We start from the raw sequence: 22,603 nt of genomic DNA, 5'->3' as shown, positions 1-22,603 counted from the left end.
GAGATAACGGTGGTACTTGCCTCATGGAGGGTGTTTCAGTTCAATTCATTTCAACACATCTTTATTGAGGACCTGACTATGGTCTGAGGATAGGGCAGTAAACAAAACCAATGAGTCCCTGCTTTCATGGGGCTTCCATTCAGGTGGGGACAGATGGACAATAAGCAAATAAACAAATAAATATATCTCACAGATTCTGAGATGCACAATTTTTCACATTTGAACATCTCTGATATAGTCGACAGTATCAAGTAGTCATGATTGGTACTTTTTATTCTTTTTAGATGTGCACGTGGTGGGTCTTAAAGTTGTGGAGTCTTATATTTAATGAGATGCAGTATAATACGTCAGAAGGTGCTAAGTGCTAAGTAAAAGAATTAAAGCAGGCTAGGGGGCTGCAGCCTGGGCAGAGTGGAGGGCACTGTATTGGGTGATCAGGGAAGGCATGTCTGTTCACATGCCCTTTGCTCAGAGACCTGGAGGAATTGTGGTGGGAGATGGTCAGCTAACTGAGGGACAAGGTGCAGAGACCCTGAGTTGGAGGGAGTTTGGGTGATAGAGGCACGGCAGGGCGGCCAGTGCTCCTTCGTGAGGATTAAATACGAAAAGTTATACAAAGCACTTAACACAGAACACGCTGCATAGGGGGAGCACTGTGCAATGATTGCTAAAGTTGTGGCGAGAGGCGGCAGAGCGTGAACTCCAGGACCCTCGACTGCCAGGGTTCAACCCCTGGCCCTGCCGTTTATAAGGTTTGTGAGGAGTTACTTTACCTCTCTGTGTCTCCGTTTCTCATCTGAAAATGGAAGTGGTAACAGAACCTCATAGGGGGCCTGCTGGACTGAAGTGCGTTAATATGTGTAAGCACCCGGGATGGGGCTCGGTGTGGAGGCGGTGCTGCACTCGTGTTTGCTCTGTGTGTCAAGAGACTGAAACCGTTGGTGAGGGGCACTGTGGCCCACTGATCTGAGCATGGCCCAGGGCAAGGAGACCTGGCTGCAGAGCCCATGTCAGCCTCTCTGGGTTTCTCACCTGTAAAGAGGACAGGGCGGTGTCTGCCTCCTGGAGTTGTGGGAAGCATCAAACAAGAGGCTTCCTATATTTAAGATGCTTTTGAGGACTCCCTGCCGTTAGCCAGCCACTGCTCTGGGTGCGGGGTATTCCAGTGCATATGACAAGTGGAGTCCTGCTGTGGTGGAGCTGCTGGGGAGGGCACGAGCGGAGGAACGAGATAATTTCGGTAAGTACGATGAAGACAGTGGGGCAGGCAGGTGTGAGGGAGATCCCCTTGGGGGTGAATGGCTTCAGTGATGGTGTCCAGGAAAGACTTCTCAGAGGAGGTGACATTTGACCTGAAACCTGAAGGAGACGAAAGAAGTGGGTTCTGGGCAGACCTGTGGACAGGCTATTCCAAGGGCAGAGGAAGTGCAAAGGCCCAGAGACGGGCAAGAGCATGGCATGTTTGAGGCACTGAAGGGAAGCCGGTGTGGCTAGAGACAGGGGAGATGATGGGAGATGGGGGCAGGATGAGGGCCAGAGCAGCTCATGCCATGCCTCATCAGCCCTCGTAAGGGCTTTGGTGTTTTTTCCAGTGCAGTGAAGTCACTGGAGGTATCGTGAGTAAGGAAAGCTTCTAGCATGTTGTTTGGCCCGAACTGGGTGCTCGTTAACCAGGAAACATTAATAACACTAATGGGTGTGTGCATGATTATCTCCAGAGCCTTGGGAGGAAGAGAATGAAAACTGCTAGTGTGTGTGTTTTAAAGTAACAAATTCTTTTGTTTAAAGCTAGAACTGGACTGTCATATAGGTCTGGGAGTTTCGACTCTGGTTTACACAATAGAGTTCCCACTTGGAGCCTGTTTAATCTCTCGCGTCCAGTTTTATCAAGGGTATTTCAAAAGTTCAGGGGGCAGCTGAAGAGGATGTGGAGAAAACCAACAGGAAGAGAAAAGAAAAGCTAGGCAGGACCTTGTTTACTGAGCCGCCCGGCACAACACCGTGCCACATGGACGTTTAACCAGTGCCTTCTGGTGCTGACCTCTCCCTGGGCGTGCAGTTTGCAGCAGTGCACAAGGACTGTGGGTGGGGAAGGGCTGGCGTCCACTTCCTGTTAACAATGCTTTCACCTGGTCCTCCCGGTAACCCTGGCAAATACAGTCACTGTGTATGACTTGTCACCAGACCAGCTGTCACTGGGGAGCACACTTTTAAAGCTCTGTGGAGAAATGCATCAACAGTGATCATTGCATCTTCACGTTGTGAGGATGGGGACCCCAGAGTGGTAGTTGTGCAGTGTGCTGGCTGGGCAGCCAGTGTCCTGGGCAGGACATAGCTGTCCTGTCTACAAGATAGCTTTTATCCTTACTATAGACTGAATGTGTCCCCCCAAAATTCATATGTGGAAACCTAATCCGAAATGTGGTGGAATTAGGAAGTGGGTCCTATGGGAGGTGATTAGGTCATGAGGCTGGAGCCCTCATGAATGAGATTAGTGCTCTTATAAAAGAGACCCCAGAGAGCTCTCTCATCCCTTCCGCCATGTGCGGACACACTAAAAAGATGGTCATCTATGAACCAGGAAGCAGACTCTCACCAGACACCAAATCTTGCCAGCACCTTGGACTTCCCAGCCTCTAGAACTGTGGTAAATAAATGTTTGTTGTTTATAAGCCACCCGGTCTATGGTAGTCTGTTATAGCAGCCTGAATGGACTAAGTCAATCTCCACTTTCAAAACAAACTGCTTTAGCTTGGGGCCCAGCAAGGTTAGATGACTTGCAAAGAACATATGACTAGGATTAGCAGAAGCAGGATCTGAACACAGATAACACCTGGAGAATAACAGCTGTTGCTGCCCCCCGGCTGCCTTTCACTGTCTGCTGGGGAAATGGATTCAGGCAAATGAAAGCAAGATGAGAGAGAGAATGTGTGAGGGCTGTGAGGGATGCAGCCTTCTCGAGAAGAGATCAAGGAAGGAGGAGCAAGTCCTTGGGACTGGGGGACCTTGAGGACCAGAGTTTAAGCAGACCCTTGGCAGAGGAGTCAGACTCAATTGGCAGGGTGGGGGAAGGGCATCCAAGAGCCATTTTGCCACGTTGTTTCACAGCCATGTCCCTCATCCGCATCGCAGCTGCAGCTGTGCCTCATCCATGAGCTGACGACTCACACCCGTAATTCATTCATAAACATTTATTTCCATCTAAATCAGCAAATGAATGCATCTATTGGTGGCAGTGCACGCTCCTCTCAGGGCACCCATCCACTTCGAGGGTTGGCACGGGGAGGCTGGCCGTGGAGCTCTGACGGCCCTGTATGAGGGAATTAAGTGCCCCAAGCAGTTGCTTCATAGCCATTTCCAAGGTGGGAAATCAACATCATGGCCTGCAGTCTACAGATAAGGTTGGCCCGGGAGCTCTGCTTCGTCTAGCTTAGAAGCAAGATCGGACTTCCCTGTTAGGCGTATGTGTGGGAGACTCCCGTGGAGGGTGACAGTGATGATCATCATAACAATAATCGTCATAGCAGCTAACACTTATCAAGCACTTTTTATGTCCAGGGACTGTGCTAAGTATCAGAGAAATTCCATCTTCTCTTACTTAGGATTAGATTCTGAAGTCAGCGTGTGAGAGACTAAAACTTGTGTCTAGCCACAATTCCCCTTGATGGCCCCTGAAATTGTCCATAAAGTTCAGGGCACGTGGTCATGTATCCTTCTGAACAGTAGAATTATGTATAAATACGAACAGCATGATTTTGCCTAAATGTGTTTGTCAGTCCCTCTCCCACCTTACTCTCAGTCTGGGACTTTGAAAGCAGGGGTGAGTAGAGTTACCCAATTTTTAAAATTTTTATTTTTCTCTCATCCTCTCTTCTCCATCTCTCTCTTCCTCCTCTTTTTTCTCCCCTTCATCTTTTTGCCAAGCACATATATTTGAATTCCCCCAAGTTAAATGCTCATTTAATGCAACTCCATTCTCTCTCACTTCATGCTTACATACCCTTGACAGTAAAAAGCTATACTGTTACCATCGTATTCTCACAGTGGAGGATGCTAAGGCTCAGAGAAGTTCAGGCACGTGCCCGAGGCTGTACAGCTTGCAGACTGTAGAGCCAGGACATGAACCCTTAGGCAGGCTGACTGCAGAGCCTGTAAGCTGTCAGCTGGGAAGGCCAGAGAACTCGCCTTGAGGTTCCGCCGTCCCTCTTTCAAAGCCCACTTGGGCCCCATCAGCTGATTGCACTTGAGTGTCAGGCCCAACCAATGATCCAGCTGTTACCAACTTGGGCCTCACTTTTAAAAATAAGTGTTTCAACCAGTCCAGCCCTGAGATTTAATAGCCAATATTGTATGCACATTAAACACCAAATGATTGTTAACATATTTATTGAAGCTTAACAGGCATCCAGTATATAAAAGATGACTCTCTTCGATGGCTGTCAGACCTCAATAAACATGTTTAATAATTAATCGGCATTAAGCAAACATAATTGTGTGATTCTAAATTAAGTGTTCGGCAAAGCGTATTGTGAATGGAAAACCACAGTGGTGTTTTATTACTTAAAGTTCAAGCTATCAGTCTGGCTTCTCACATATCAAGAAAAGAGCCCTGCTTTCAAGGCCGTGTCACAGGCCTCCTGTTGCCTTATGCCAGAAAAGTCACGAGTCTTCTTATTCCAAGACCCTTTGATCTGAGAAATGGTTCTTATATGGTTACCTGTTTGTCCTTCTGTATATCTACCTGGGGTTCTGAAGTCCTAAGCCAAGAAATTGTGTGACATGAAAGATGTTTACACACATCAGCTTCCAGTAGAATTAACCGGTTCTGCCAGAAACTCCGTTCACCCCAAAACAGTTGATTCTTGTTATTTGCTGGTGTTAAATTCTCCAAAGCTGCTGTGAACGTGGAATTAGGGAATACTGAACCACTGCTTCTAGGGGAAATGCAGTATTGGGTTCCTGCAAGCCTCTGGTCATGACATTTTTGTCAACTGATCAATATGCAACCTTGACTTATGTGTGTTTCTGTTTAAAGTCACCTTTTTAAATGTATATTGTTGATTCTCACGGCCGTTAGCACTGTAACTCACACTCAAATGAAGCTTATCTAACACACCTATTTTCTTTGTAAGACACATCACAGCCTTCTTGTGCTTAGGAATACTAGACAGCACTTCAGCACTGTGTATGGGGGCCATTTTAAACAGCAAAACACCAGCAAAAAGCGCAAAATGTGAAAAAAGTGGCACTAAATGGACCACGAAAAAGGACACTTGTTCACAGTAGAGAGCTGAAACAAGAGGCAGAGCACTGCCCTGTTCAGCCTCAGCTGGAAACCTGGCTGTCAGATGATTCATGTTTTTCACAACTCTGCGCTTGTACACCCGTGTCCGCACATGATTTGAAAGCGCTGTGAGTCTAGATTTTGAGGTTATAAATAAATGTATGCATAGGCAAATTCATAAATACAGAATCTTTGAGTAATGCAGATCAACAGTAATCAGATTCCATTAAGCACAGCCTCCTATATACCTAAGTGTTGTATATCCTCTGCCAGATCTTTACAAGCCATTCCACTGCCTGGAACGTTGTCTGCACAATCCCAATGATGCTTTCCCTTGTATTTGGTGCACAATAAATATTTGTCCAATTCAATTGAGTAGTTTTCAAATAAGGACCCAAAATAGATGTCATTTGAAAATGCTCTTTACTTTTCTTTAGTCATCATTTCTTTCAAAGTTCATTGCTGTTATTTATTATTTCAATGTAGTTAATACCTTGACTTTTAACTTTCTGTCTCTCACCTGCCCTTAAATCCTTCAGAGATCTGAAAATACAGCCATTTTCTCACTGGCAACTAATCCCTTAAGACTCATGCAGGAACGAGGAAGAGCATGCCCCAAACAGGCACTTTTAGCTGGGTCGGATCCGTGTCACAGCAAAAAACTGTCCCCAGGAGTCATCCGTATATGAAGTCCATCTACACACACCCTATAGGGAGGTGTGGGAATCAGGCTTGCAACCTCTTTTTAGAAGAAGCGTCTGGAAGCAGTGCCATAATTTAAAAAGTCACTCTAATGGCAACCTGCTTGGCAGTGATGGACATGTAGGGGATGCTCTGGGACAATGGGAACTTCCTGGGGACTCTCACATAGCTCCCAATGTGGCCCTATCTGGAAGGTTTGGAGCTGCACATGGAGCTTGGCCCCGGAGTCTTGGGAAGCTACGGGTTCTGTAGGGATCCTTTGGAAAATTACATTTCTGAAGACTGGAATTTTATCCTTAGGGATTTTAAGACATATAAATAGAAGTATGTTATGAAAGTCACGCAGACTTATTTTAAAAGTTAGAAAACAGGGGCCCACCCGGTGGCGCAAGCTGGTAAGTGCGCGCGCTCCGCTGCGGCGGCCCAGGGTTCGCAGGTTCAGATCCCGGGCGCGCACCGACGCACCACTTGTCAAGCCATGCTGTGGCGGCGTCCCATATAAAGTGGAGGAAGATGGGCATGGATGTTAGCCCAGGGCCAGTCTTCCTCAGCAAAAAGAGGAGGATTGGCAGATGTTAGCTCAGGGCCGATCTTCCTCACAAAAAAAGTTAGAAAACAAAGAACAGATAGCATACGCAGTCTCACCATCACCTAAACATATACATTTTAATATTTTGATATATTTGGTAACTTTTTTCTTTTGTGCGTGGGTTCTTAGTTTAATTTGAATCATACTGCACATAAAAGTTGGTATTCTGCTTTTTTTCCCACTTAACGTAGCATCCTAAACCTGTCTGTGGTATTACATAGTTCATATCACCTTCATTTCAAACAGCTGCAAAGTAGCCCACTGATCAATTGCATTATAGTTTGCTAACCATTCCACTGTTGTTAGGCATTGTTTCCAGTTTTTTTACTCTTTTTTATTAGTAACAGTACAATCTACTTTTTCTTTTTTCGTAAAGCTTGTCCATGTCTGGGATTATTCCTAGCCCAGACTGTCAAAAGTTAAGTTACTGGATCACTGGGTAGGGACATTTTTAAGACTCTTGGTAATCTAGCTTAATTGTTAAGAATATGGAAGTATTCCCATCTCAGCATTGTGTTATCATTTTTTAGTCTTTGCTAAGTTTAAAAGAAACCCAGAGTTTGTTTCCTCATTGCAAAGGTCGTCCACCTTCAAATGCACAGACCTGTGTTCCCATTAGCCTTATACCATGTGTGCATGCACATGCGTGTATGTGCATGCATGTACAAAATACTGTATATACTAAAATTTTTTTTTTAATTCATGATATTGGCAAGAAATGTCTTGTGCTTTTTCCCAGTATTTCTTGAAAAATCTTCTAAAACTTTCTGCCTAGTATGCTTGAATTTTTGTTTGGATCTATTCATTTTAACACGTGCTCTCTCTCTCTCTCCTTTTCGACGAATGGAAAATGCAGCTCTTGAGGATGACAATCGCCAAACAGAGGCTCGGAGACGAAGAAATCGGTGTGCGGCACTTTGCGGCCCATGAGCGTGAAGACTTGGTTCAGCAGCTGGAGAGAGCTAAGGAACAGGTTATTGCTAACATCCGTCAAGAGCGGGAGATGTGTTTGCACAGCTGGACACAGCACAGAGAAGAGTAGACTGTGCCCCCTCTTTCTCAGAGAGTGTGGGGTCCCGAGGATGCAAGTCAGAGGAGGAAAGAGGATACAAGTTGAATGCTTTTACCTCCTCGGTACTCTGATAGGTTCCCAAGCTGCCTCTTGTGTCTCTGGCTTCCAGCAGATCTGCTCTCTTACTTTGGGTACCATTGTTCTGAGCACAACAGGAAAATCCCCCCGCCCCAGCCAGGATAGACAGGGAGAGAACAAAACATTATGACAAACTGGCCTTAATTTGCAAGTTTCTGCTGAAATGCTGAGCGATGCTTTTTAGGTAAAATCTTAACCGGTACAGAGCCCTAGTTACACAACAGCTAAGAGAGCCTAGACTTTGTTTTCCTTCTCTTATTAAATGGTTTTGAAGAGCAGATCAAGATTTCTGGGTCTAGAGTGGTCTGAAGAGTATGCTTTTGTAGACACTGGCTCCTGTTCCCCCCGATGTCTGGATTTGCTCTCTCCGAGCCTCTGGCTTTAGGGTGCGCTGCAGTTGGTAAGGGGTCGCTTCTGTTTCCAGTCTGCTGCGCCCTTCCCATCTTAGATATAGTAAATCTGGCAGGAAGTCATACCCTTGCTTTTAGCTTTCATCATATTCTAGTGTGTGGTGCTTATAGTTTTATAGCATGCAGCAGTATTAATAAGCTCTGTAAAAGTCCGTCAGCCAAGCGGAAGTCTCCATCTCTAGCCATAAAACCAAGGTCTGAAGAACATCTTGAGTAAGGGCGCTTCCTTTGGTTTCAGATTGAGTCTCTGGAGCATGACCTGCAGGCCTCTGTGGATGAGCTTCAGGATGTTAAAGAAGAGCGGTCTTCCTACCAGGACAAAGTGGAGAGGCTCAACCAGGAGCTAAACCACATCCTGGGTGGGCACGAGAACCGCATCATTGACGTGGACGCCCTGTGTATGGAGAACAGGCAAGTGGCCAGACCCGGGGCGGGGGGTGGAATGCTGGCTCTCCACCGGCCTGCAGGCTGGGAGTTATTTGCAGCCCTATTTACATTTGAGAAAATTGCCTTACAATGAAAGAAAAGTCACAACCCCCAGATGATGATATTAACATCACGTATTAGTTGTAAAAGTCAGAAAAGAAGCACTACACGCCTACACACCTATACATGTTCCCCTTTCTCCCTTTCCCCCTACCCTCCCCAGCTGGGCGAGAAGGGTATGGAACCAGCGAAAGCGGCTTGTTATTGCTCTCAAGGAGAGAGAAAAGAATAAGAAAATAAATTGAGAAATTCCCTTAGCTGTTTCTTTTCCCCGAGGCAAATTTCAGTGTATGTGTCTAACTCAATGTTATGTCTGGTGTTGCTTCTTCCTGCCTTCCTTCCCCAGTGGAATCATCTTAATGAGAATTATGTGAAAACTGTGTTGATATCCCTTAGGGAGATCTCTGCAGAGGGCTGTTCTAAAGTGGGGTTTCTGTAATTTGGGCATATTTGACCTTGATCGCATCCATTTAGAAGAGGTCACTGAGATGCACTTTTCTCCTCCTCCGCCTGGTGCCGAGAAGGCATTCTGTGTAAAGACAGCTCTTCAGCCATGTAGTTTTGGTTTTTTTCCTCACCTACTAGAGTGTATGTTTTTTATTTTGCAGACACACTTTCTAGTTGCATGTATTCTTTTCCAGGTACCTTCAAGAGAGATTAAAGCAACTTCACGAAGAGGTCAACCTCTTGAAATCTAACATTGCCAAATATAAGGTAGAAAATCATGGGGACAATGGTGATGGTTCGCTACTGTTCTTCTAAATGTCATTCTATTTTAATTCTCTTTTATGTGCCAAAGAGATTTTAGTGCTTGCTTGCCCTCCCAGATAGAGTCCAATAAGAGCTTTAACTGAGATAACTGGTAAGAATTCACCCCAAAACAACAAACAAAAGCAAAACAGCTTTTGCAAGAGCTCCTGCTGTGGCTGTTATCTGGACAGGGCACGCTGAAGCCACTAGAATCTGGACGTGGTCACCATACAACCTCGGTCCCTATGAAATTAGGTTTCTTATCCAGCTTTTCTGTGAAATGTTCTGCCATCCAATGCTGTTTGTCTCATAATCATCCCTAAGAAAATGGTTTCTGAGCGGCGAAGAAACAAAGATTGGGAAATTGAGAAATCACAATCTGAACGAGCATGTTCACGTCACATGGAAAGGACAAGTTCTCCCCACTGTTATTTTGTCTAATTCCAGCACCATTAGTTTGATAATATCTATTTCTGCAGATGTCAGTTGTAAGTGTTATAATTAGAAAAGTCTCCTGGGTTTCTTTGCTTTGAAAATAGATTGATTTCTCTTCCTGGGGGTGAAGTTGTACAGCAGTCTAGATGCTTGGAGAACCTTCTCGTTTTCCTGGATTTTGACTGTCGGCTTTTTGCTTGGAAGTCTCTGTGCTGTTCTTCCTCCCCATTCTGTGGGGGCCACACGTTAGTGTACACCCGTCTATATATACACATGCAGCCAAAGAAGAATACAGCTTTTAAAGTTGTATAATTAATACATAATTTTTAAAAATGTGCGTATGCATTCATTTAACAACATTTATTCACTTCTTCCATGTGCCAAGCACCAGCTTCGTAGTACGTAGCAATGTTAATGTAAGGGTCTGTTTGAGAAATGACACTTAGGTGGCACATTTGCACTTCCTGAAACTTGTGTCCATGGCAGATATCACTAATGGATCATGCCTTATTTTCCTGTTCAGCCGTAGAATCCTTCCGAAAATCACGAAGGATCTTTTGGCATTGGTACATAAAAGTAAACCTTTTCTCCATCTCCTGTCTGCTTGAAAGAGGTTTCTGTACTAGTGACTTTACACATGAGACTGAATTCTTGCTTCGGATTTGATTTAATTTAACGAATATGAATTGAGTGCCTTTTATATATAGGAGACTGCGATTGCTGTCATTCTGCCGGGCACCAACTTTTTAGAAAACTCTTTACCAGGTCCATAAAAATCATAACTCTTTGGCAGGGACTCAGAATGCTAAAAGTTGGGTCAGTATTTGGAGTTTGCAAGGGGTTCTTGTGTGCTGGATGGGAAGATGCCTCTACTGTAACTAGGTATTTTTCTATTATTGGCTTTTCTGACAGAAGTTTTTATTTTCTCCCAATGCTGCTTTAGAATGCTCTGGAGAGACGGAAAAACTCAAAAGGCCAGGGTAAATCCAGCAGCAGTGCTCTGACTGGAGTCCTATCTGCAAAGCAAGGTAGGGTCGGTTCTCCAGGAGGGACCACTTATGAGCGTAGAATGCTAGAACTGTGAGCCCACATCCATCCAACCTGCTTGTTTGTGGATTGGGAACCGAGGTGATCCTTAGAACGTGGTTCCCAGACTTCTGCCTGCATCCGAATTGCCTGGAGGGGAGGGCTTGTTAAAATACAGATCTCTGGGCCCCACCCAGAGTTTCTGATTCAGTAGGTCTGGGGTGGGAGCAGACAGCATGCATTTCTAAAAGGGTCCCAGGTGACAGTGATGCTGGTTTGGGGACCCTGCTTTGAGAACTGCTGCCTTAGAGATTTTACTAATGACTGGACCCTGTTTGCGGATATTCCCATATACCGTGCACTCCTTTCAAGAATGTTTTCCCTTCTCTAATTACCAGTTTGGCATCTCCAAGTATGTGTTTCAAGCTCGTCGACTTTCTCCTTTTCCTGGCCCCCATGATCGGAATAGAAAAGTCTTACAGCTGCTGAAATCATTTTATCATGGAACATGTGCCTTTTTCAAAGAACCTTTTATTGATTGCAATTTTATTCCTCCTCCTTGTCGATTGCAATGAAAAATAATGATCTTCCAGGAACAGACCAGGGGATAAATCGCAAAGAGCTTGCTTCTGACACTTAATATTTGGGAATTCAGTTCCAAATGTAAGCCTCAAGTTGAACATGCTCGGCTGGCACACTTTTGGGCTGTTGGCAGTGCAGACCAGCAACGATCAGGTGGCAGTCTTAATCAGAGCTAGAGTGGCTTAAAAAAAAAGTGCTAAATCTTCAGCCTACCTAATAACCAAGGCACTTTTCCAAGCAACTTCTTTTTTCCACTCAACTAGAAAAGGACATCCTAGAATTGTTTTTTTTTTTAAATAATTTTATTTATTTATTTTTCCCCCAAAGCCCCAGTAGATAGTTGTATGTCATAGTTGCACATCCTTCTAGTTGCTGTATGTGGAACGCGGCCTCAGCATGGCTAGAGAAGCGGTGTGTCGGTGTGTGCCCGGGATCCGAACCTGGGCCGCCAGCAGCGGAGCGCGCGCACTTTACCGCTAAGCCACGGGGCCAGCCCCCTTGAATTGTTTTTAAAAAGAAAACTACAATACTCTATAAAAATGTGAAGTCACCCATCTAAATTTAGCTCTAGATACCCTTGGTAGCCCAACATCTTTGAATGTTGAGACCCAGTGTTATCACTGACATGGGGAGTGCCAGCCACACTCAACCACCGTAGCAGAACAGTAAACCTGGCACAGCCTTTCTAGATCACCATTTGGCAACCTATTATGAAAAGCCTTAAACTGATCTCCTTTGAACCAGCAAAAAACAATTACAGACATTTGCAAATATTTTGCTTCAAGAAAGTTCTTCCTACATTAATTATAATAAAAAACATTGGAAACAACATGAACGTCCAGCAATGATTAAATAATTTGTTATCTGTCTACACCTGGACTATGAAGCAGCAATTACATTGTATGTTTTAGGAGATATTCATGATGAGAAAAAGGGTTAAGTGAAAAAAAATCACGGCTTTTTCCCAGTTTTAGAGAATAACGTATGAATTTGTATATCTACATAGGTGTATAGGAAATGGCGTTCAAAGATATATAGTGAGAGATTTATACTATTTCTTTTCTTCTGTCTGGTAGGAGTACAAGTGGTTGTTGTCTTTCCGTGTTACCTCTTAGTTTATCTATCCTTTCTGAAAATGTGCATATGCAAAAATATTTCATAGTTTTATTATCTCCTAAATTATCTTGCTGTCCACTGAGGGTACCACACTGTGGGAAACTCTGATATAAAGCAGGGACCTCAGGGCTAGAGTCATTGTCACTTGCATGGGTGTGTGACCTGTAGCCAATATTTTTAATCTATCTGCACCTTGCTTTTCTGTCCATGAAATGGGAATAAATACTATTTCCCAGGTGGGTTTTTAAAAAAAAACTTTCAATCTCAAATGAGTTAGCCAGTATGAAGGTGTAAAATACTGGACAAATGCAAAAGATTATTATCCTTTTAAGAAATTGTTGATAAAAGTCCATGAGGACTTCCTCCTTTCTGTTTAACCCTCACACTGAGTTGTATTTTGTTTTACTTTTGACGCTGGAACTGAACTCTTCAATACAACATAGTTAACATTTAGAAGCTGGGAACCTATCATTATCCAGGAAGAACTGACGTGGGTTTGCATTCCAATGTTCCAGAAGGATGCAAGACTGAGCTGTAATTTTATATCCTACCTAGTTCAGGATCTGTTATCTGAGGATCACGGATGCAGCCTCCCAGCTACTCCACAGTCCGTTTCTGATCTGAAATCTCTGGCAACAGCCCTGTTGGAGACGATCCACGAGAAAAACATGGTCCTCCAGCACCAGAGGCAGACCAACAAGTAGGTGGCTGGACCTTTGGGTCAGGGGGTAGGCGGGAGAGAAGTGGGTCCGAGGCCACCAGCAGTGGGTGGAAATGGGTGGGACTAGAGGCCTTAAGGAAAGGAGATGAGAGCCCTCAAATCTGGAAGGAAACTTATCAAACCAGAACTGTGCTTCTGCCTTATGTTAGCATCTTGGCTATCAGCCGGAGCCAAGCAGGGAAGTAATACCAGACATTGCTGTTGAATGCTTATCTGAGCCACTCACTGAGTAATGCACAGGACATGGGCGATTTTGATAGTGTCATTGCCTGGGTAACTTAACCTACCTCTCCTCTAGGTCTCCCTTAGCGGAGGCACCTCCTCAGTGCCATTCTAACTGACAGCATGATTTTGAGGGGCTCTGAATGGCAGGAACACCCAAGTATCAGCTTCCACAGGCAGCTGGGCCTGAAGAAAGTGTCCTGTCTTCTAGATCCTGTCCTCTAGATCAGCAAAAAAAGGTGGTGGAAAGGAACAACACTTAAAACAGAATTCTTATTTGGTTTTTATAAACATATTGACTATGTTGGGCAAAACTAAGCCAGTTAAAGTAGCAGAAATGACAAAAACAAAATTGAAAGTGTTCAGAGAATGGTGAATAAACAATAAATTAAAGCAACAAACATTGCAATCAGAACTGGCTTCAAGGGCAAGTGACCCACACAGTTGCATAGGGCCCTGTGCTTGGAAGGGCCCTGCATTTGGTCTAATGCTCTGTTATTGCCATCTTGAAATTAATTATTTTTTAACAAGGGGGCCTTGCAAATGATATAGCTGGTCCTGCTTATAAGACCTACACCCGGAACCAAAATGAAAGTGTGGAAAAAGTGAGCAGGTGCCAAAATGCTGGGCTTCCAGCAAGAAGGGGAAGGCTCGGGGGCCTGGCGAGGCGGGGGCACAGGGAGAGGCAACTGGAAAGTGATTGAGAGTATTGTAAAAACAAAATAGAAAAAAGAGAAGCCCAGAGTAAAGGGAAGATCGAGCAGGAGATTAAGATATATATAAAAGAAGGCAGAGAGCAGTGGAGGGCGTCTGGGCAATCTTGGAGGGATGACAGGGGTAATTTATTGACAGAACAAGTTTTAAAAATGCTTTTAAAAGAAATCTTAACCAAGGAATGAAACAGCCAGATGCTGAAATGCAGATACTTCTCAGGGGAGGGAGAAGAAATGGAATCTCCCCAGAATAGGTATGACCTCTCTGTTATTCAGGCAGAATCCCCGCAGCCAGCAGTGTTCCCCATGAGCCTTCTTTGTCCTCCCCGACTCCTATAGACCACCCATCAGTGCTCTTTCAAACCTTCTCAGGTCTTCTAAACCCTGTCTGTTCTCAGCAGGTGACCCCAGCTCCTCTTTTACTGAGAAAACAGAAGCTACTCGTCAGGAGCCCCAAGACTTGCTGCTCCCCTGAAACCAGTGTCTTCCACCCTCTCTCTCCCTCCTGTCTCTGGGAAACACTCCGGCCCACCGTCCAGTCGGCCCACACCATCCTCCCTCTTCTGGGGCCTGGCTCCCCTAGGGCTTCCTATTTCAACTTCTGCCCCTCCTCTGGCTGCTGCCTCACAGATCTTCCTGAACCACCAAAGCCTTTCCTCAATTCTGCAGCTTCCCGTGAATTCCACTCACCTTGAAGCTTTGTAAACAGGAGGCCACCTCCACTTCTTCAACAGACACCCCCTCAAAGCGTTTTCTGGGGAGCACCTAGGTCAGAATTACGTGCATGGGGCGCTTGTTGAGAAATGCAGATTCAGGGGAGTGTTTTAGGAGGCAATGTCTGGATTCTGGATTTTAGCAAGCCCCTGGTCATGCCATGCACAGGAAAGAAAGATCATGTTGGCTTTGATACTTCCCAAGACCTCTTCCCGAATTTTCCATGGCAATCTTCCTTCAAAGGTCACCAGTACCCCCAAACCCTACTTTCTGAGTCTCCTTCATTTATAATTTCTCTACATCTCGATTTCCGTCTTGAAACCCATCTTCCTGGATTCTTCCGACTTTCTCCACTGTCTTATTCCCTTTTCCCCCATCCCTTCCGCCCCAGCCCCGCCATCTTCTCTTTGTTCTTTGCTCTTCTTACCCCACGGGGGGACCTCATTCCCCTCTGTCTTTGCCTCTCCTTCTCTGCAGACTCTTCTCAGAACTCTTGTCTCCAGCTCGCCATCAAGAGCAAGACCCACATTTCTAACTGCTAGGTCGACAGTTTCCCCTGATATCCCTTTAGCCCCTCAAATTCAGCAAGTCTAGAGTCTGGACCATCCATTCCTTAGTACATTTTAAGACACTTTAAAATGCTTGTGCCCTTTGACCCAGGTGGTCTGCTTCTAGGAATTTATCCTAATGAAAAAAATCAGAATGATGTCCTAATTTATACGTAAGGTGGTGGTTCATTGTGGATTCGTTTATGAGTGAAAAAAATGGAAACAACCCAAATGTTTTTAAGTTGGAGAATGGTTAAGATTATAGTAAATCTGTAAGGTAGACTATTATGCAGCCATTAAAAGCATGATTTGAAGAATATTTAATGGGCTCTGCCCACCGTCTTAATACTCAGGTTCAACAAACCTCCATGTTACTTGGGTTGAAGCTCTTCCTCGGGCCAGAATGCTTGTCCATTCTGGTCACTGTTCTCTCTCAGTGTGTAGGACAGTGCTGGGCCCACGGTGGGCACTCATGATTATTTGGTGAATGGGTGATTGAATCTTCTAACCCTTTGTTCCTGTTCCCTTAATACTCACATCCCAATGGTCATTAAGCTTTATGGTTTTCATGCACTCATTTATTCAGTGTATATTTCCTGAGTGCTTCCCATGGGCCCTCAGTGTACATCTGCTACCTGCCCCATCTACTTTCTTCCCACCAGACCTCCCATCAATCCTCCATCCTCAGATCCCAGCACCCCCCATCCTCCCGCCCAGACCTCCCCAGGCACTGTCACATCCACCTGCCAGCTACAGTTCTGATCATGTCACAGGCCATCACAGGCCGGGCTGAGCCCACTGCCTGCCAAACTCAGTATCCCCAAGCTGTCGGCCTGACACTTGCACCTCTTGTGACAGACTGATGTTCTACCTTGTTCCTATCATACCCCACTGCAATCACACACATCCCCAGGTTCTGTGGGCTCTGCTCATCGTCTATTGAGAAAAACATTTTCATTTTGCCTGGTTTATTTTTGTTTTGATGCACCTTTCCATTTTTAACTGTTATTTAATAATTTTGAACCATGTCATGGTTCAAATTTTAAAAGATTAAACAACAATATATCTCCAATTATCTCTCAGCCACCCAATTCCCTGTCCTAGAATAAACCACCATTCCTCATTTCTTATGTAACCTTCCCAAGGATGCATATATAAGCAAATGCATAGTACATTTCTATAGATACACATATAGATATTCTTTTCTCTTGTTTTTTTTTTACAAATAGTAGCTAGTATTCACCAAAAAAAATAGTTTTTTTCATTGTTCTGCACCTTGCTTTCTTCCCCTCATAATAATAGATCTTGAAGATTGCTTCATATCAGTACATAAAGTACCTAATGTGCCATTTTTAATACTTAGAAGGTCTTAAGTTTCATACTTTCAATAAATGTTTTATTTGGGGGCATGTTAAGAAACTAATTATACAACCCATGGAGTGGGATCTAAGAATAGAATGTGAAGTTGGTCTGCTTGCTGTTATCCCCCATAATCTAGCTTTTGTAACTAAAATAATAGAATAGCTTTGTTTGGGTGGAGCCTTGCAAGTAGGAATAAAGGTATTCTGTTCTGTAAGCATGTGCTCCCCCTGCTGGTTTTCCACTGCCTAGCAGTTACTCCCCTTTGAGAAGGCCCAATGGGAGCCATCTTGAAGAACTGATGAATAAACCTAGGACTTTACATTTTGAGAGGATGTTCAATTAATAGGCATTTTGCTTGAGGTACTTGTTGCCAAAGAGTTGGCAGTTGTCTGGTATTGCTAAAGAAGGGATGAGGTTCGTTTGTCTTATAAACAGGTGGCAAAGGGTTAATAGAAGAGGCGGATGTTAAAGTACTGTTTCACTGAATACCACATTTAGTTCTCCAGTTTTTCCCAACAAGCCCCCCTTAGCCAGTGGTGGGGCGGTGATGGCGGTGGTGAACACATGAGGACTTATTGGCCTTTTGTTCTCCTTCCCGTTGTGCCTAAAACTGTCTGCTGCTCTTCTCCTTCCCTGGCCAATGGTAAATAGCTTGGAAGTTCAAGATCTTGGTAGCACCCTGAGCTGTCATGGGTCAAAGCAGAGATTCAAAAGAAGGCCAACTGTGGTGAAGCAAGGGTTATCTCCAGGTCCATGTGGAGCCACGGCCACCTCTTCCTTTTTGGGATCAGGCTCTCCCCAAGGACCCTCACTCAGGGATTCCTCCTCCCTGGGTTGTCCCGAGAGCAAGGACGGAGGCACCGTGGTGGCCAGTTCCTGAGTTAGTTCCATCTTTGCAGATCCCCTATGATGTTATTATTATCAGAAACTACTACTGAAAATCTGTCTAGAAGCTTGTTGTCTTGAGGATTTTCCCAGACTACGAGGTAGACATATGCTGAAGTCTCCCCATCTGAAGACAAACCATAGTTAAATAAAAACTTTATTTTAAAATCTCCCCTATGCTACAAAAAACAAAAGTAAAATCCTCTCTCAAGCCTGTTTATGCCTCAAGCTACTGCCCTCGCTGTCTCCTTGGATTCCCTGCTGAACTACTTGAAGAGTCATCTATATTCACTGCCTCAACTTTCTAGTAGTCTGCTTTTCTCAACCCTGTCACTTGGATTCTGAATTTCACCCCTTCCACTGTCCTGAAACATCTCTCTCAAGGGTCAGGCACATCTTCTAAGTAGGCTTTTTCCTTCTGTGTGACTACTTTCTAGAATAAGACAATACTGCCCACGCAGTCCCAACCGTAACTCTCTCTCCCCTCGGCTTCCGGGCCCCACATTGCCCTGGCTCTCTTCCTCTGTCTCCAACTGTGCTTCTGCAGTCCTTTCTTGCCTTACACAGGAGGGACTCTAGTCCCTGTTCTTCTGACTTCTCTCACTCTGTTGGTGAGTGGGCCCACCCCCCAGCCCACACTCTCATCTCTGCACTCCCACATCTTTCCTTCCTCCCATGGGTCCAGCTGTCTACCTGGATACCTGTAGGCACCTCAAACTCCTCACCTATCTCCTTCTTATTGCCCATTCCCTTGGCTTCCCCACACCCCACTGGCTGAGTTTGGCCACCACATCACTGACCTGGACGATATCCTTCTAACTGGTCTTTCTGCTTCTACTCACACTCCTTCCAGTCCATTCTCAACTCTGCATCAAGAATGCATTTCCTAAACTGCACTATGCTGCTTCTCTGCTTCAAACCCTTCAATGTATAAAAGTCTGAACATTCTCAACATGGTAACAAGATCATTCATCGTTGGGGTCCCTGGAAACCATCTTCCATTTTCTCTTCACTTCTGCTCTATCGTCTTCTGCTGAAGGTCTTGTGTGTTTCCAGAGCCCGGTTTTGATTCTGGCCTCTCTGCTCACCAGCTGTGTCACCCTGGGCAGGTTAGCTGACCTCTCTGAGACTCACTTCCCTCATCTATAAAACTAGGATAATAAGAGCTGCCTCATTGGTTGTTGCAAGAGGCTAAGGGAAATAATATCTGTGCAGTGCTTAGAATAATGCCTGGTGTGGAACAAGTGATTAATAAATATCAACTGCTATTAAAGCCTCCCACTGGCATTGTACGTGTGTATGTGTCTGTGTATACCCATCTGTCTGCGTCTCCCGCCAGACTTTTAGTCCCTGAAATACAAGGACAGGGCCTGCTTCTCTTCGTTATCCCCTACAGCCTCAATAATCATTTGTTGAATTAGTCAAACTGAATTGAACGGACTCTGTTCCTACTACTACCGTCTCCATCTATGAATACTGCCAGCGGTTAAGACTCAAATAGCCCTCTTCTCTCCCTGGGCTGCATCACGCCACGTTCACTGAACCACCTGCCATATTCATTCGGTGCAAAACCAGGCAGGAGGTCCCTCTTTGTCATTTGAAGCATCTTGGGTTATATTTTGCAAGTCAGCTGTGGCTTCATCCATATTTCAATTATGAACGGTTTTTAAAGAGTACTTGCTCCAGGCATGAGAATGCTTGTTTTAAAGTGTTATTATGGGATATTGGTTAAGAACGTGCACTTAAGAGGCAAACTGAAGTGTAGGTTCAAATCCACACTCATCACTAGCTGAGTCCTGCATGCAGTTTTGGTCAAGTAAACTAACCTCCATGCCTCTGTTTACTAAGGGAAAGAGTAGAGGGTGGTGGGTGAGAGCACTGGGGGTTGAGAAAAGACACAGCTTTGAGATGAACTGTGTGTCCTTGGGCAAGTTGCTTAACCTCTCTGTTCCTCAGGGTCCACATGTGTAAACAGAGGATAATAATACAGTGTATACTGCAGAGATTTTATCAAGTCAGGTGAGATCATGCAAGTTTGGTATGTACTCAGCATGGGCTCCGACTCATACCCAGGACTTAGGAAAGCTTAGATGCTGTTTGTCTTAACAGTAGTGTGGTGCTGTTGTTATTGATGTGTTATTGCTGTCATTCCTACTACTACAACTTCTACTGGGTCCCTTTTACTACCTTCATCCCTGCATCAGATGCCTGTGTCAGGCCAAAGAAGAAAACAGTCATCACTGACAAGCTTAGGCAGGATCCCTCAAAGTAGAGTGCTGGGGACACCAGCAAATTCACCTCAGTCCGTTTCTGGGAGACAGGGCTGTGTTGTCCAGGAACATCAGAAAAAATACAACCAAACGTCTCTTCACCACGCCTTTGAACACTGCCCTGATGGCCTCCTTCAGCGTCCACAGAAGAGTTAAGCCTCATCTTTTGTTTCCAAGAGGCAACCATGTACAGATGATCTGATCTCATTAAGAAACAGGCATCAACTTGAACACCGCTGTGATTGCATCTCAAACCCATCAGCTGGTGAAAAGGGAGCTCGGATCAGGAGGTCTGAGCAAAATATTGAAAGCGAGATTACGAATAATGGTGTTTATTGAAGGGTCAGAGACATGACAGCAGAATAGACCCAACAAATGGAGTGAAAATTGAAAGTAATTGATAAAGACTATGCAGAGTTTAAGACTTAAGGGAAAGAAGAAAAGAAAAGCTCTAAGTACCTAGATGAAGAAAACCACATATAGTAACGTCAAAGAGTTTTCTGTGAACTCAAAGGGAATATTAATTAAGACGCTGCAAGTCAATTCAGGTAAAATAAGGAGGAATCCACAGCCATATATATATGTGCAGATAAATACATATTCATATCTCTGTATGTCTGTGGGTGGGAGCAGCTATCTCTGGAATATAAAGCGAGGTAGGAGAACAATTCTGGTGTTCTGATTTCTCCTGCTGAAAGGAATTGAAACTTTGCTATTAAGGTGATTTCCACATCATTTTAGCACAGCAGTGCCAAGAAAATCCCCCAAATAATATAAAGACTGGTTCTTCAATTTCCAGGCCAGTGGAAAGTGATTGAAGTTTTAGATGACTATCAAATCATTTCCCAACTATATTTAATTTCATGTAGAGTGAAGGAGGGGAAATATTGCCCATATTTATGTCTTTCCACGCGTATAGACAAAGTTCGGCTTCTGAGTAAACAGTGTAATCTTTTCAAATACCCGTGCCAGAACTTACATGTCATGGTGAGTCAGAATGGTCACCTTGAAAAGCAATATAATTATTCTAGTGATTCTGCAATTAGTGAAAGTTCTTTTGAAATGTGTATTTTTTAATTCTCTCCGTAGATAATCACAAGCCATAGAAAAAAGGAAAGCATTTATTTAATCAAATCTGTTTATTGAACACCTACCATCCACCAGGCATTATGCTAGATATCAAGGATATGGACATCAGTCAGTAACACACAGGTTAGGTCTGAGAAGGCAGATCTTGTTATTTTACTGACTCAGAGTAACATTGCCAAGCATATTCACTCATCTTATTTGTTAGACTTGGTTGTGTCCAAAACTCCGATCCATCCTCAAAGAATCAAGGTGTGATACTACTAAGGCTATTCAAAATTAATTGTCATCTTTAACAATGAGCAATTCCCAAATAGAAATTCTGTAAGACATTTGGGCAATGGTGGAATAATTGTTTAGCTTCACAGGGGAACCACCTTTGTGGGAGAGGGCAACATTTTAGTATTTTTTTAATCATTCACTTTACCTTTTCATATGTATTTTCAATAGAATATATATATATTATTTACACACACACACACACACACACACACTTCATTTTTAGCATAGATCTTAAATCTCAAAACATTTTCTCTCTTTTAGGACACAAGTATGTTTCCCTAGTAGCCTGCTCACAGCCCTGAGAGCTGATGAGATGCTCATTAATCCATCTGCTGTCATTTTCTTTTCCAGAATCCTAGGGAATCGAGTGGCTGAACTGGAGAAAAAATTAAGAACTCTTGAAGTTTCTGGTTTGTGGAGTCTTCCAGGTAAGCAGAACTTCATGAAAATCATGTTCCTTTTTTTAAAAAAGGAAGCTCTCATATGATTTGCAAAGAAGAGTCTACCTTTTTAATGTCCTTTTATTTGAAGATCATTGGTGAGAAATCTATAAGTGTTTTAAAATTAGAAACCATCATTTTGGAAGGAAATCGGGAAAATACAATAAATAGGCAGGTTCTCATCAGTGGAACTGTGAAGTTTTGGTAACCTAAATTCTGAAATTGTCATTGTGTGTGTCTGTATATGTATTTTGTTTTAACTTTTGTGAATACAGTAAATTGTTTTATTTTTTTTACTCATAGGTGTCTTATAAAGGTTTGTTCAGTTTACTCATCATCCCTACAAATGAAAGTAAGAATGTACAGTCATGCGTTGCTTAACAATGGGGATACATTCTGAGAAATGCATCGTTAGGCGATTTCGTCATTGTGTGAACATCATAGAGTGTACTTACACAAACCTATATGGTATAGCCTACTACACACCTAGGCTATATGATACTAATCTCATGGGACCACCATTGTCTATGCAGTCCATTGTTGACTGAAACATTGTTATGTGGCACATGACTATACAAAGATTTATTCAATTTATTCACCAATCGTAAAAATGAATATAAGAACTTATAAAGATTTGTTCTATTTAATCATCAGTTCTAAAAATGAATATAAGAAAAACACAATTGTTCTAACCCCAATGCATTTTAAAGATTTTATTTATTTATTTTTCCCCCAAAGCCCCAGTACATAGTTGTCTGTCATAGCTGCACATCCTTCTAGTTGCTGTATGTGGGACGCGGCCTCAGCATGGCTGGAGGAGTGGTGCCTCG

The 22,603-nt window shown here is 43.8% G+C and overlaps 1 protein-coding gene across 1 annotated transcript in view; it reads left to right on the top strand.

The window, feature by feature from the left end:
• CCDC149 (coiled-coil domain containing 149) overlaps positions 1-22,603 on the top strand; it is a 95,967-nt gene that overhangs the window by 55,733 nt on the left and 17,631 nt on the right. Inside the window, exons 5-10 of the mRNA XM_087434147.1 lie at positions 7,432-7,548; positions 8,374-8,546; positions 9,263-9,335; positions 10,750-10,834; positions 13,086-13,230; positions 21,685-21,761. Of these exons, the coding sequence (XP_087290273.1) occupies positions 7,432-7,548; positions 8,374-8,546; positions 9,263-9,335; positions 10,750-10,834; positions 13,086-13,230; positions 21,685-21,761 (670 nt within the window). The remainder of the gene's footprint in view (positions 1-7,431; positions 7,549-8,373; positions 8,547-9,262; positions 9,336-10,749; positions 10,835-13,085; positions 13,231-21,684; positions 21,762-22,603) is intronic.

This window comes from Ceratotherium simum, chromosome 8 (assembly GCF_057802395.1).
Source record: "Ceratotherium simum simum isolate JZ-2026a chromosome 8, ASM5780239v1, whole genome shotgun sequence".
Classification (NCBI taxonomy): domain Eukaryota; kingdom Metazoa; phylum Chordata; class Mammalia; order Perissodactyla; family Rhinocerotidae; genus Ceratotherium; species Ceratotherium simum.
Note: the sequence above shows the minus strand (reverse complement) of the source record. Positions and strands in the feature narration are given on the sequence as shown.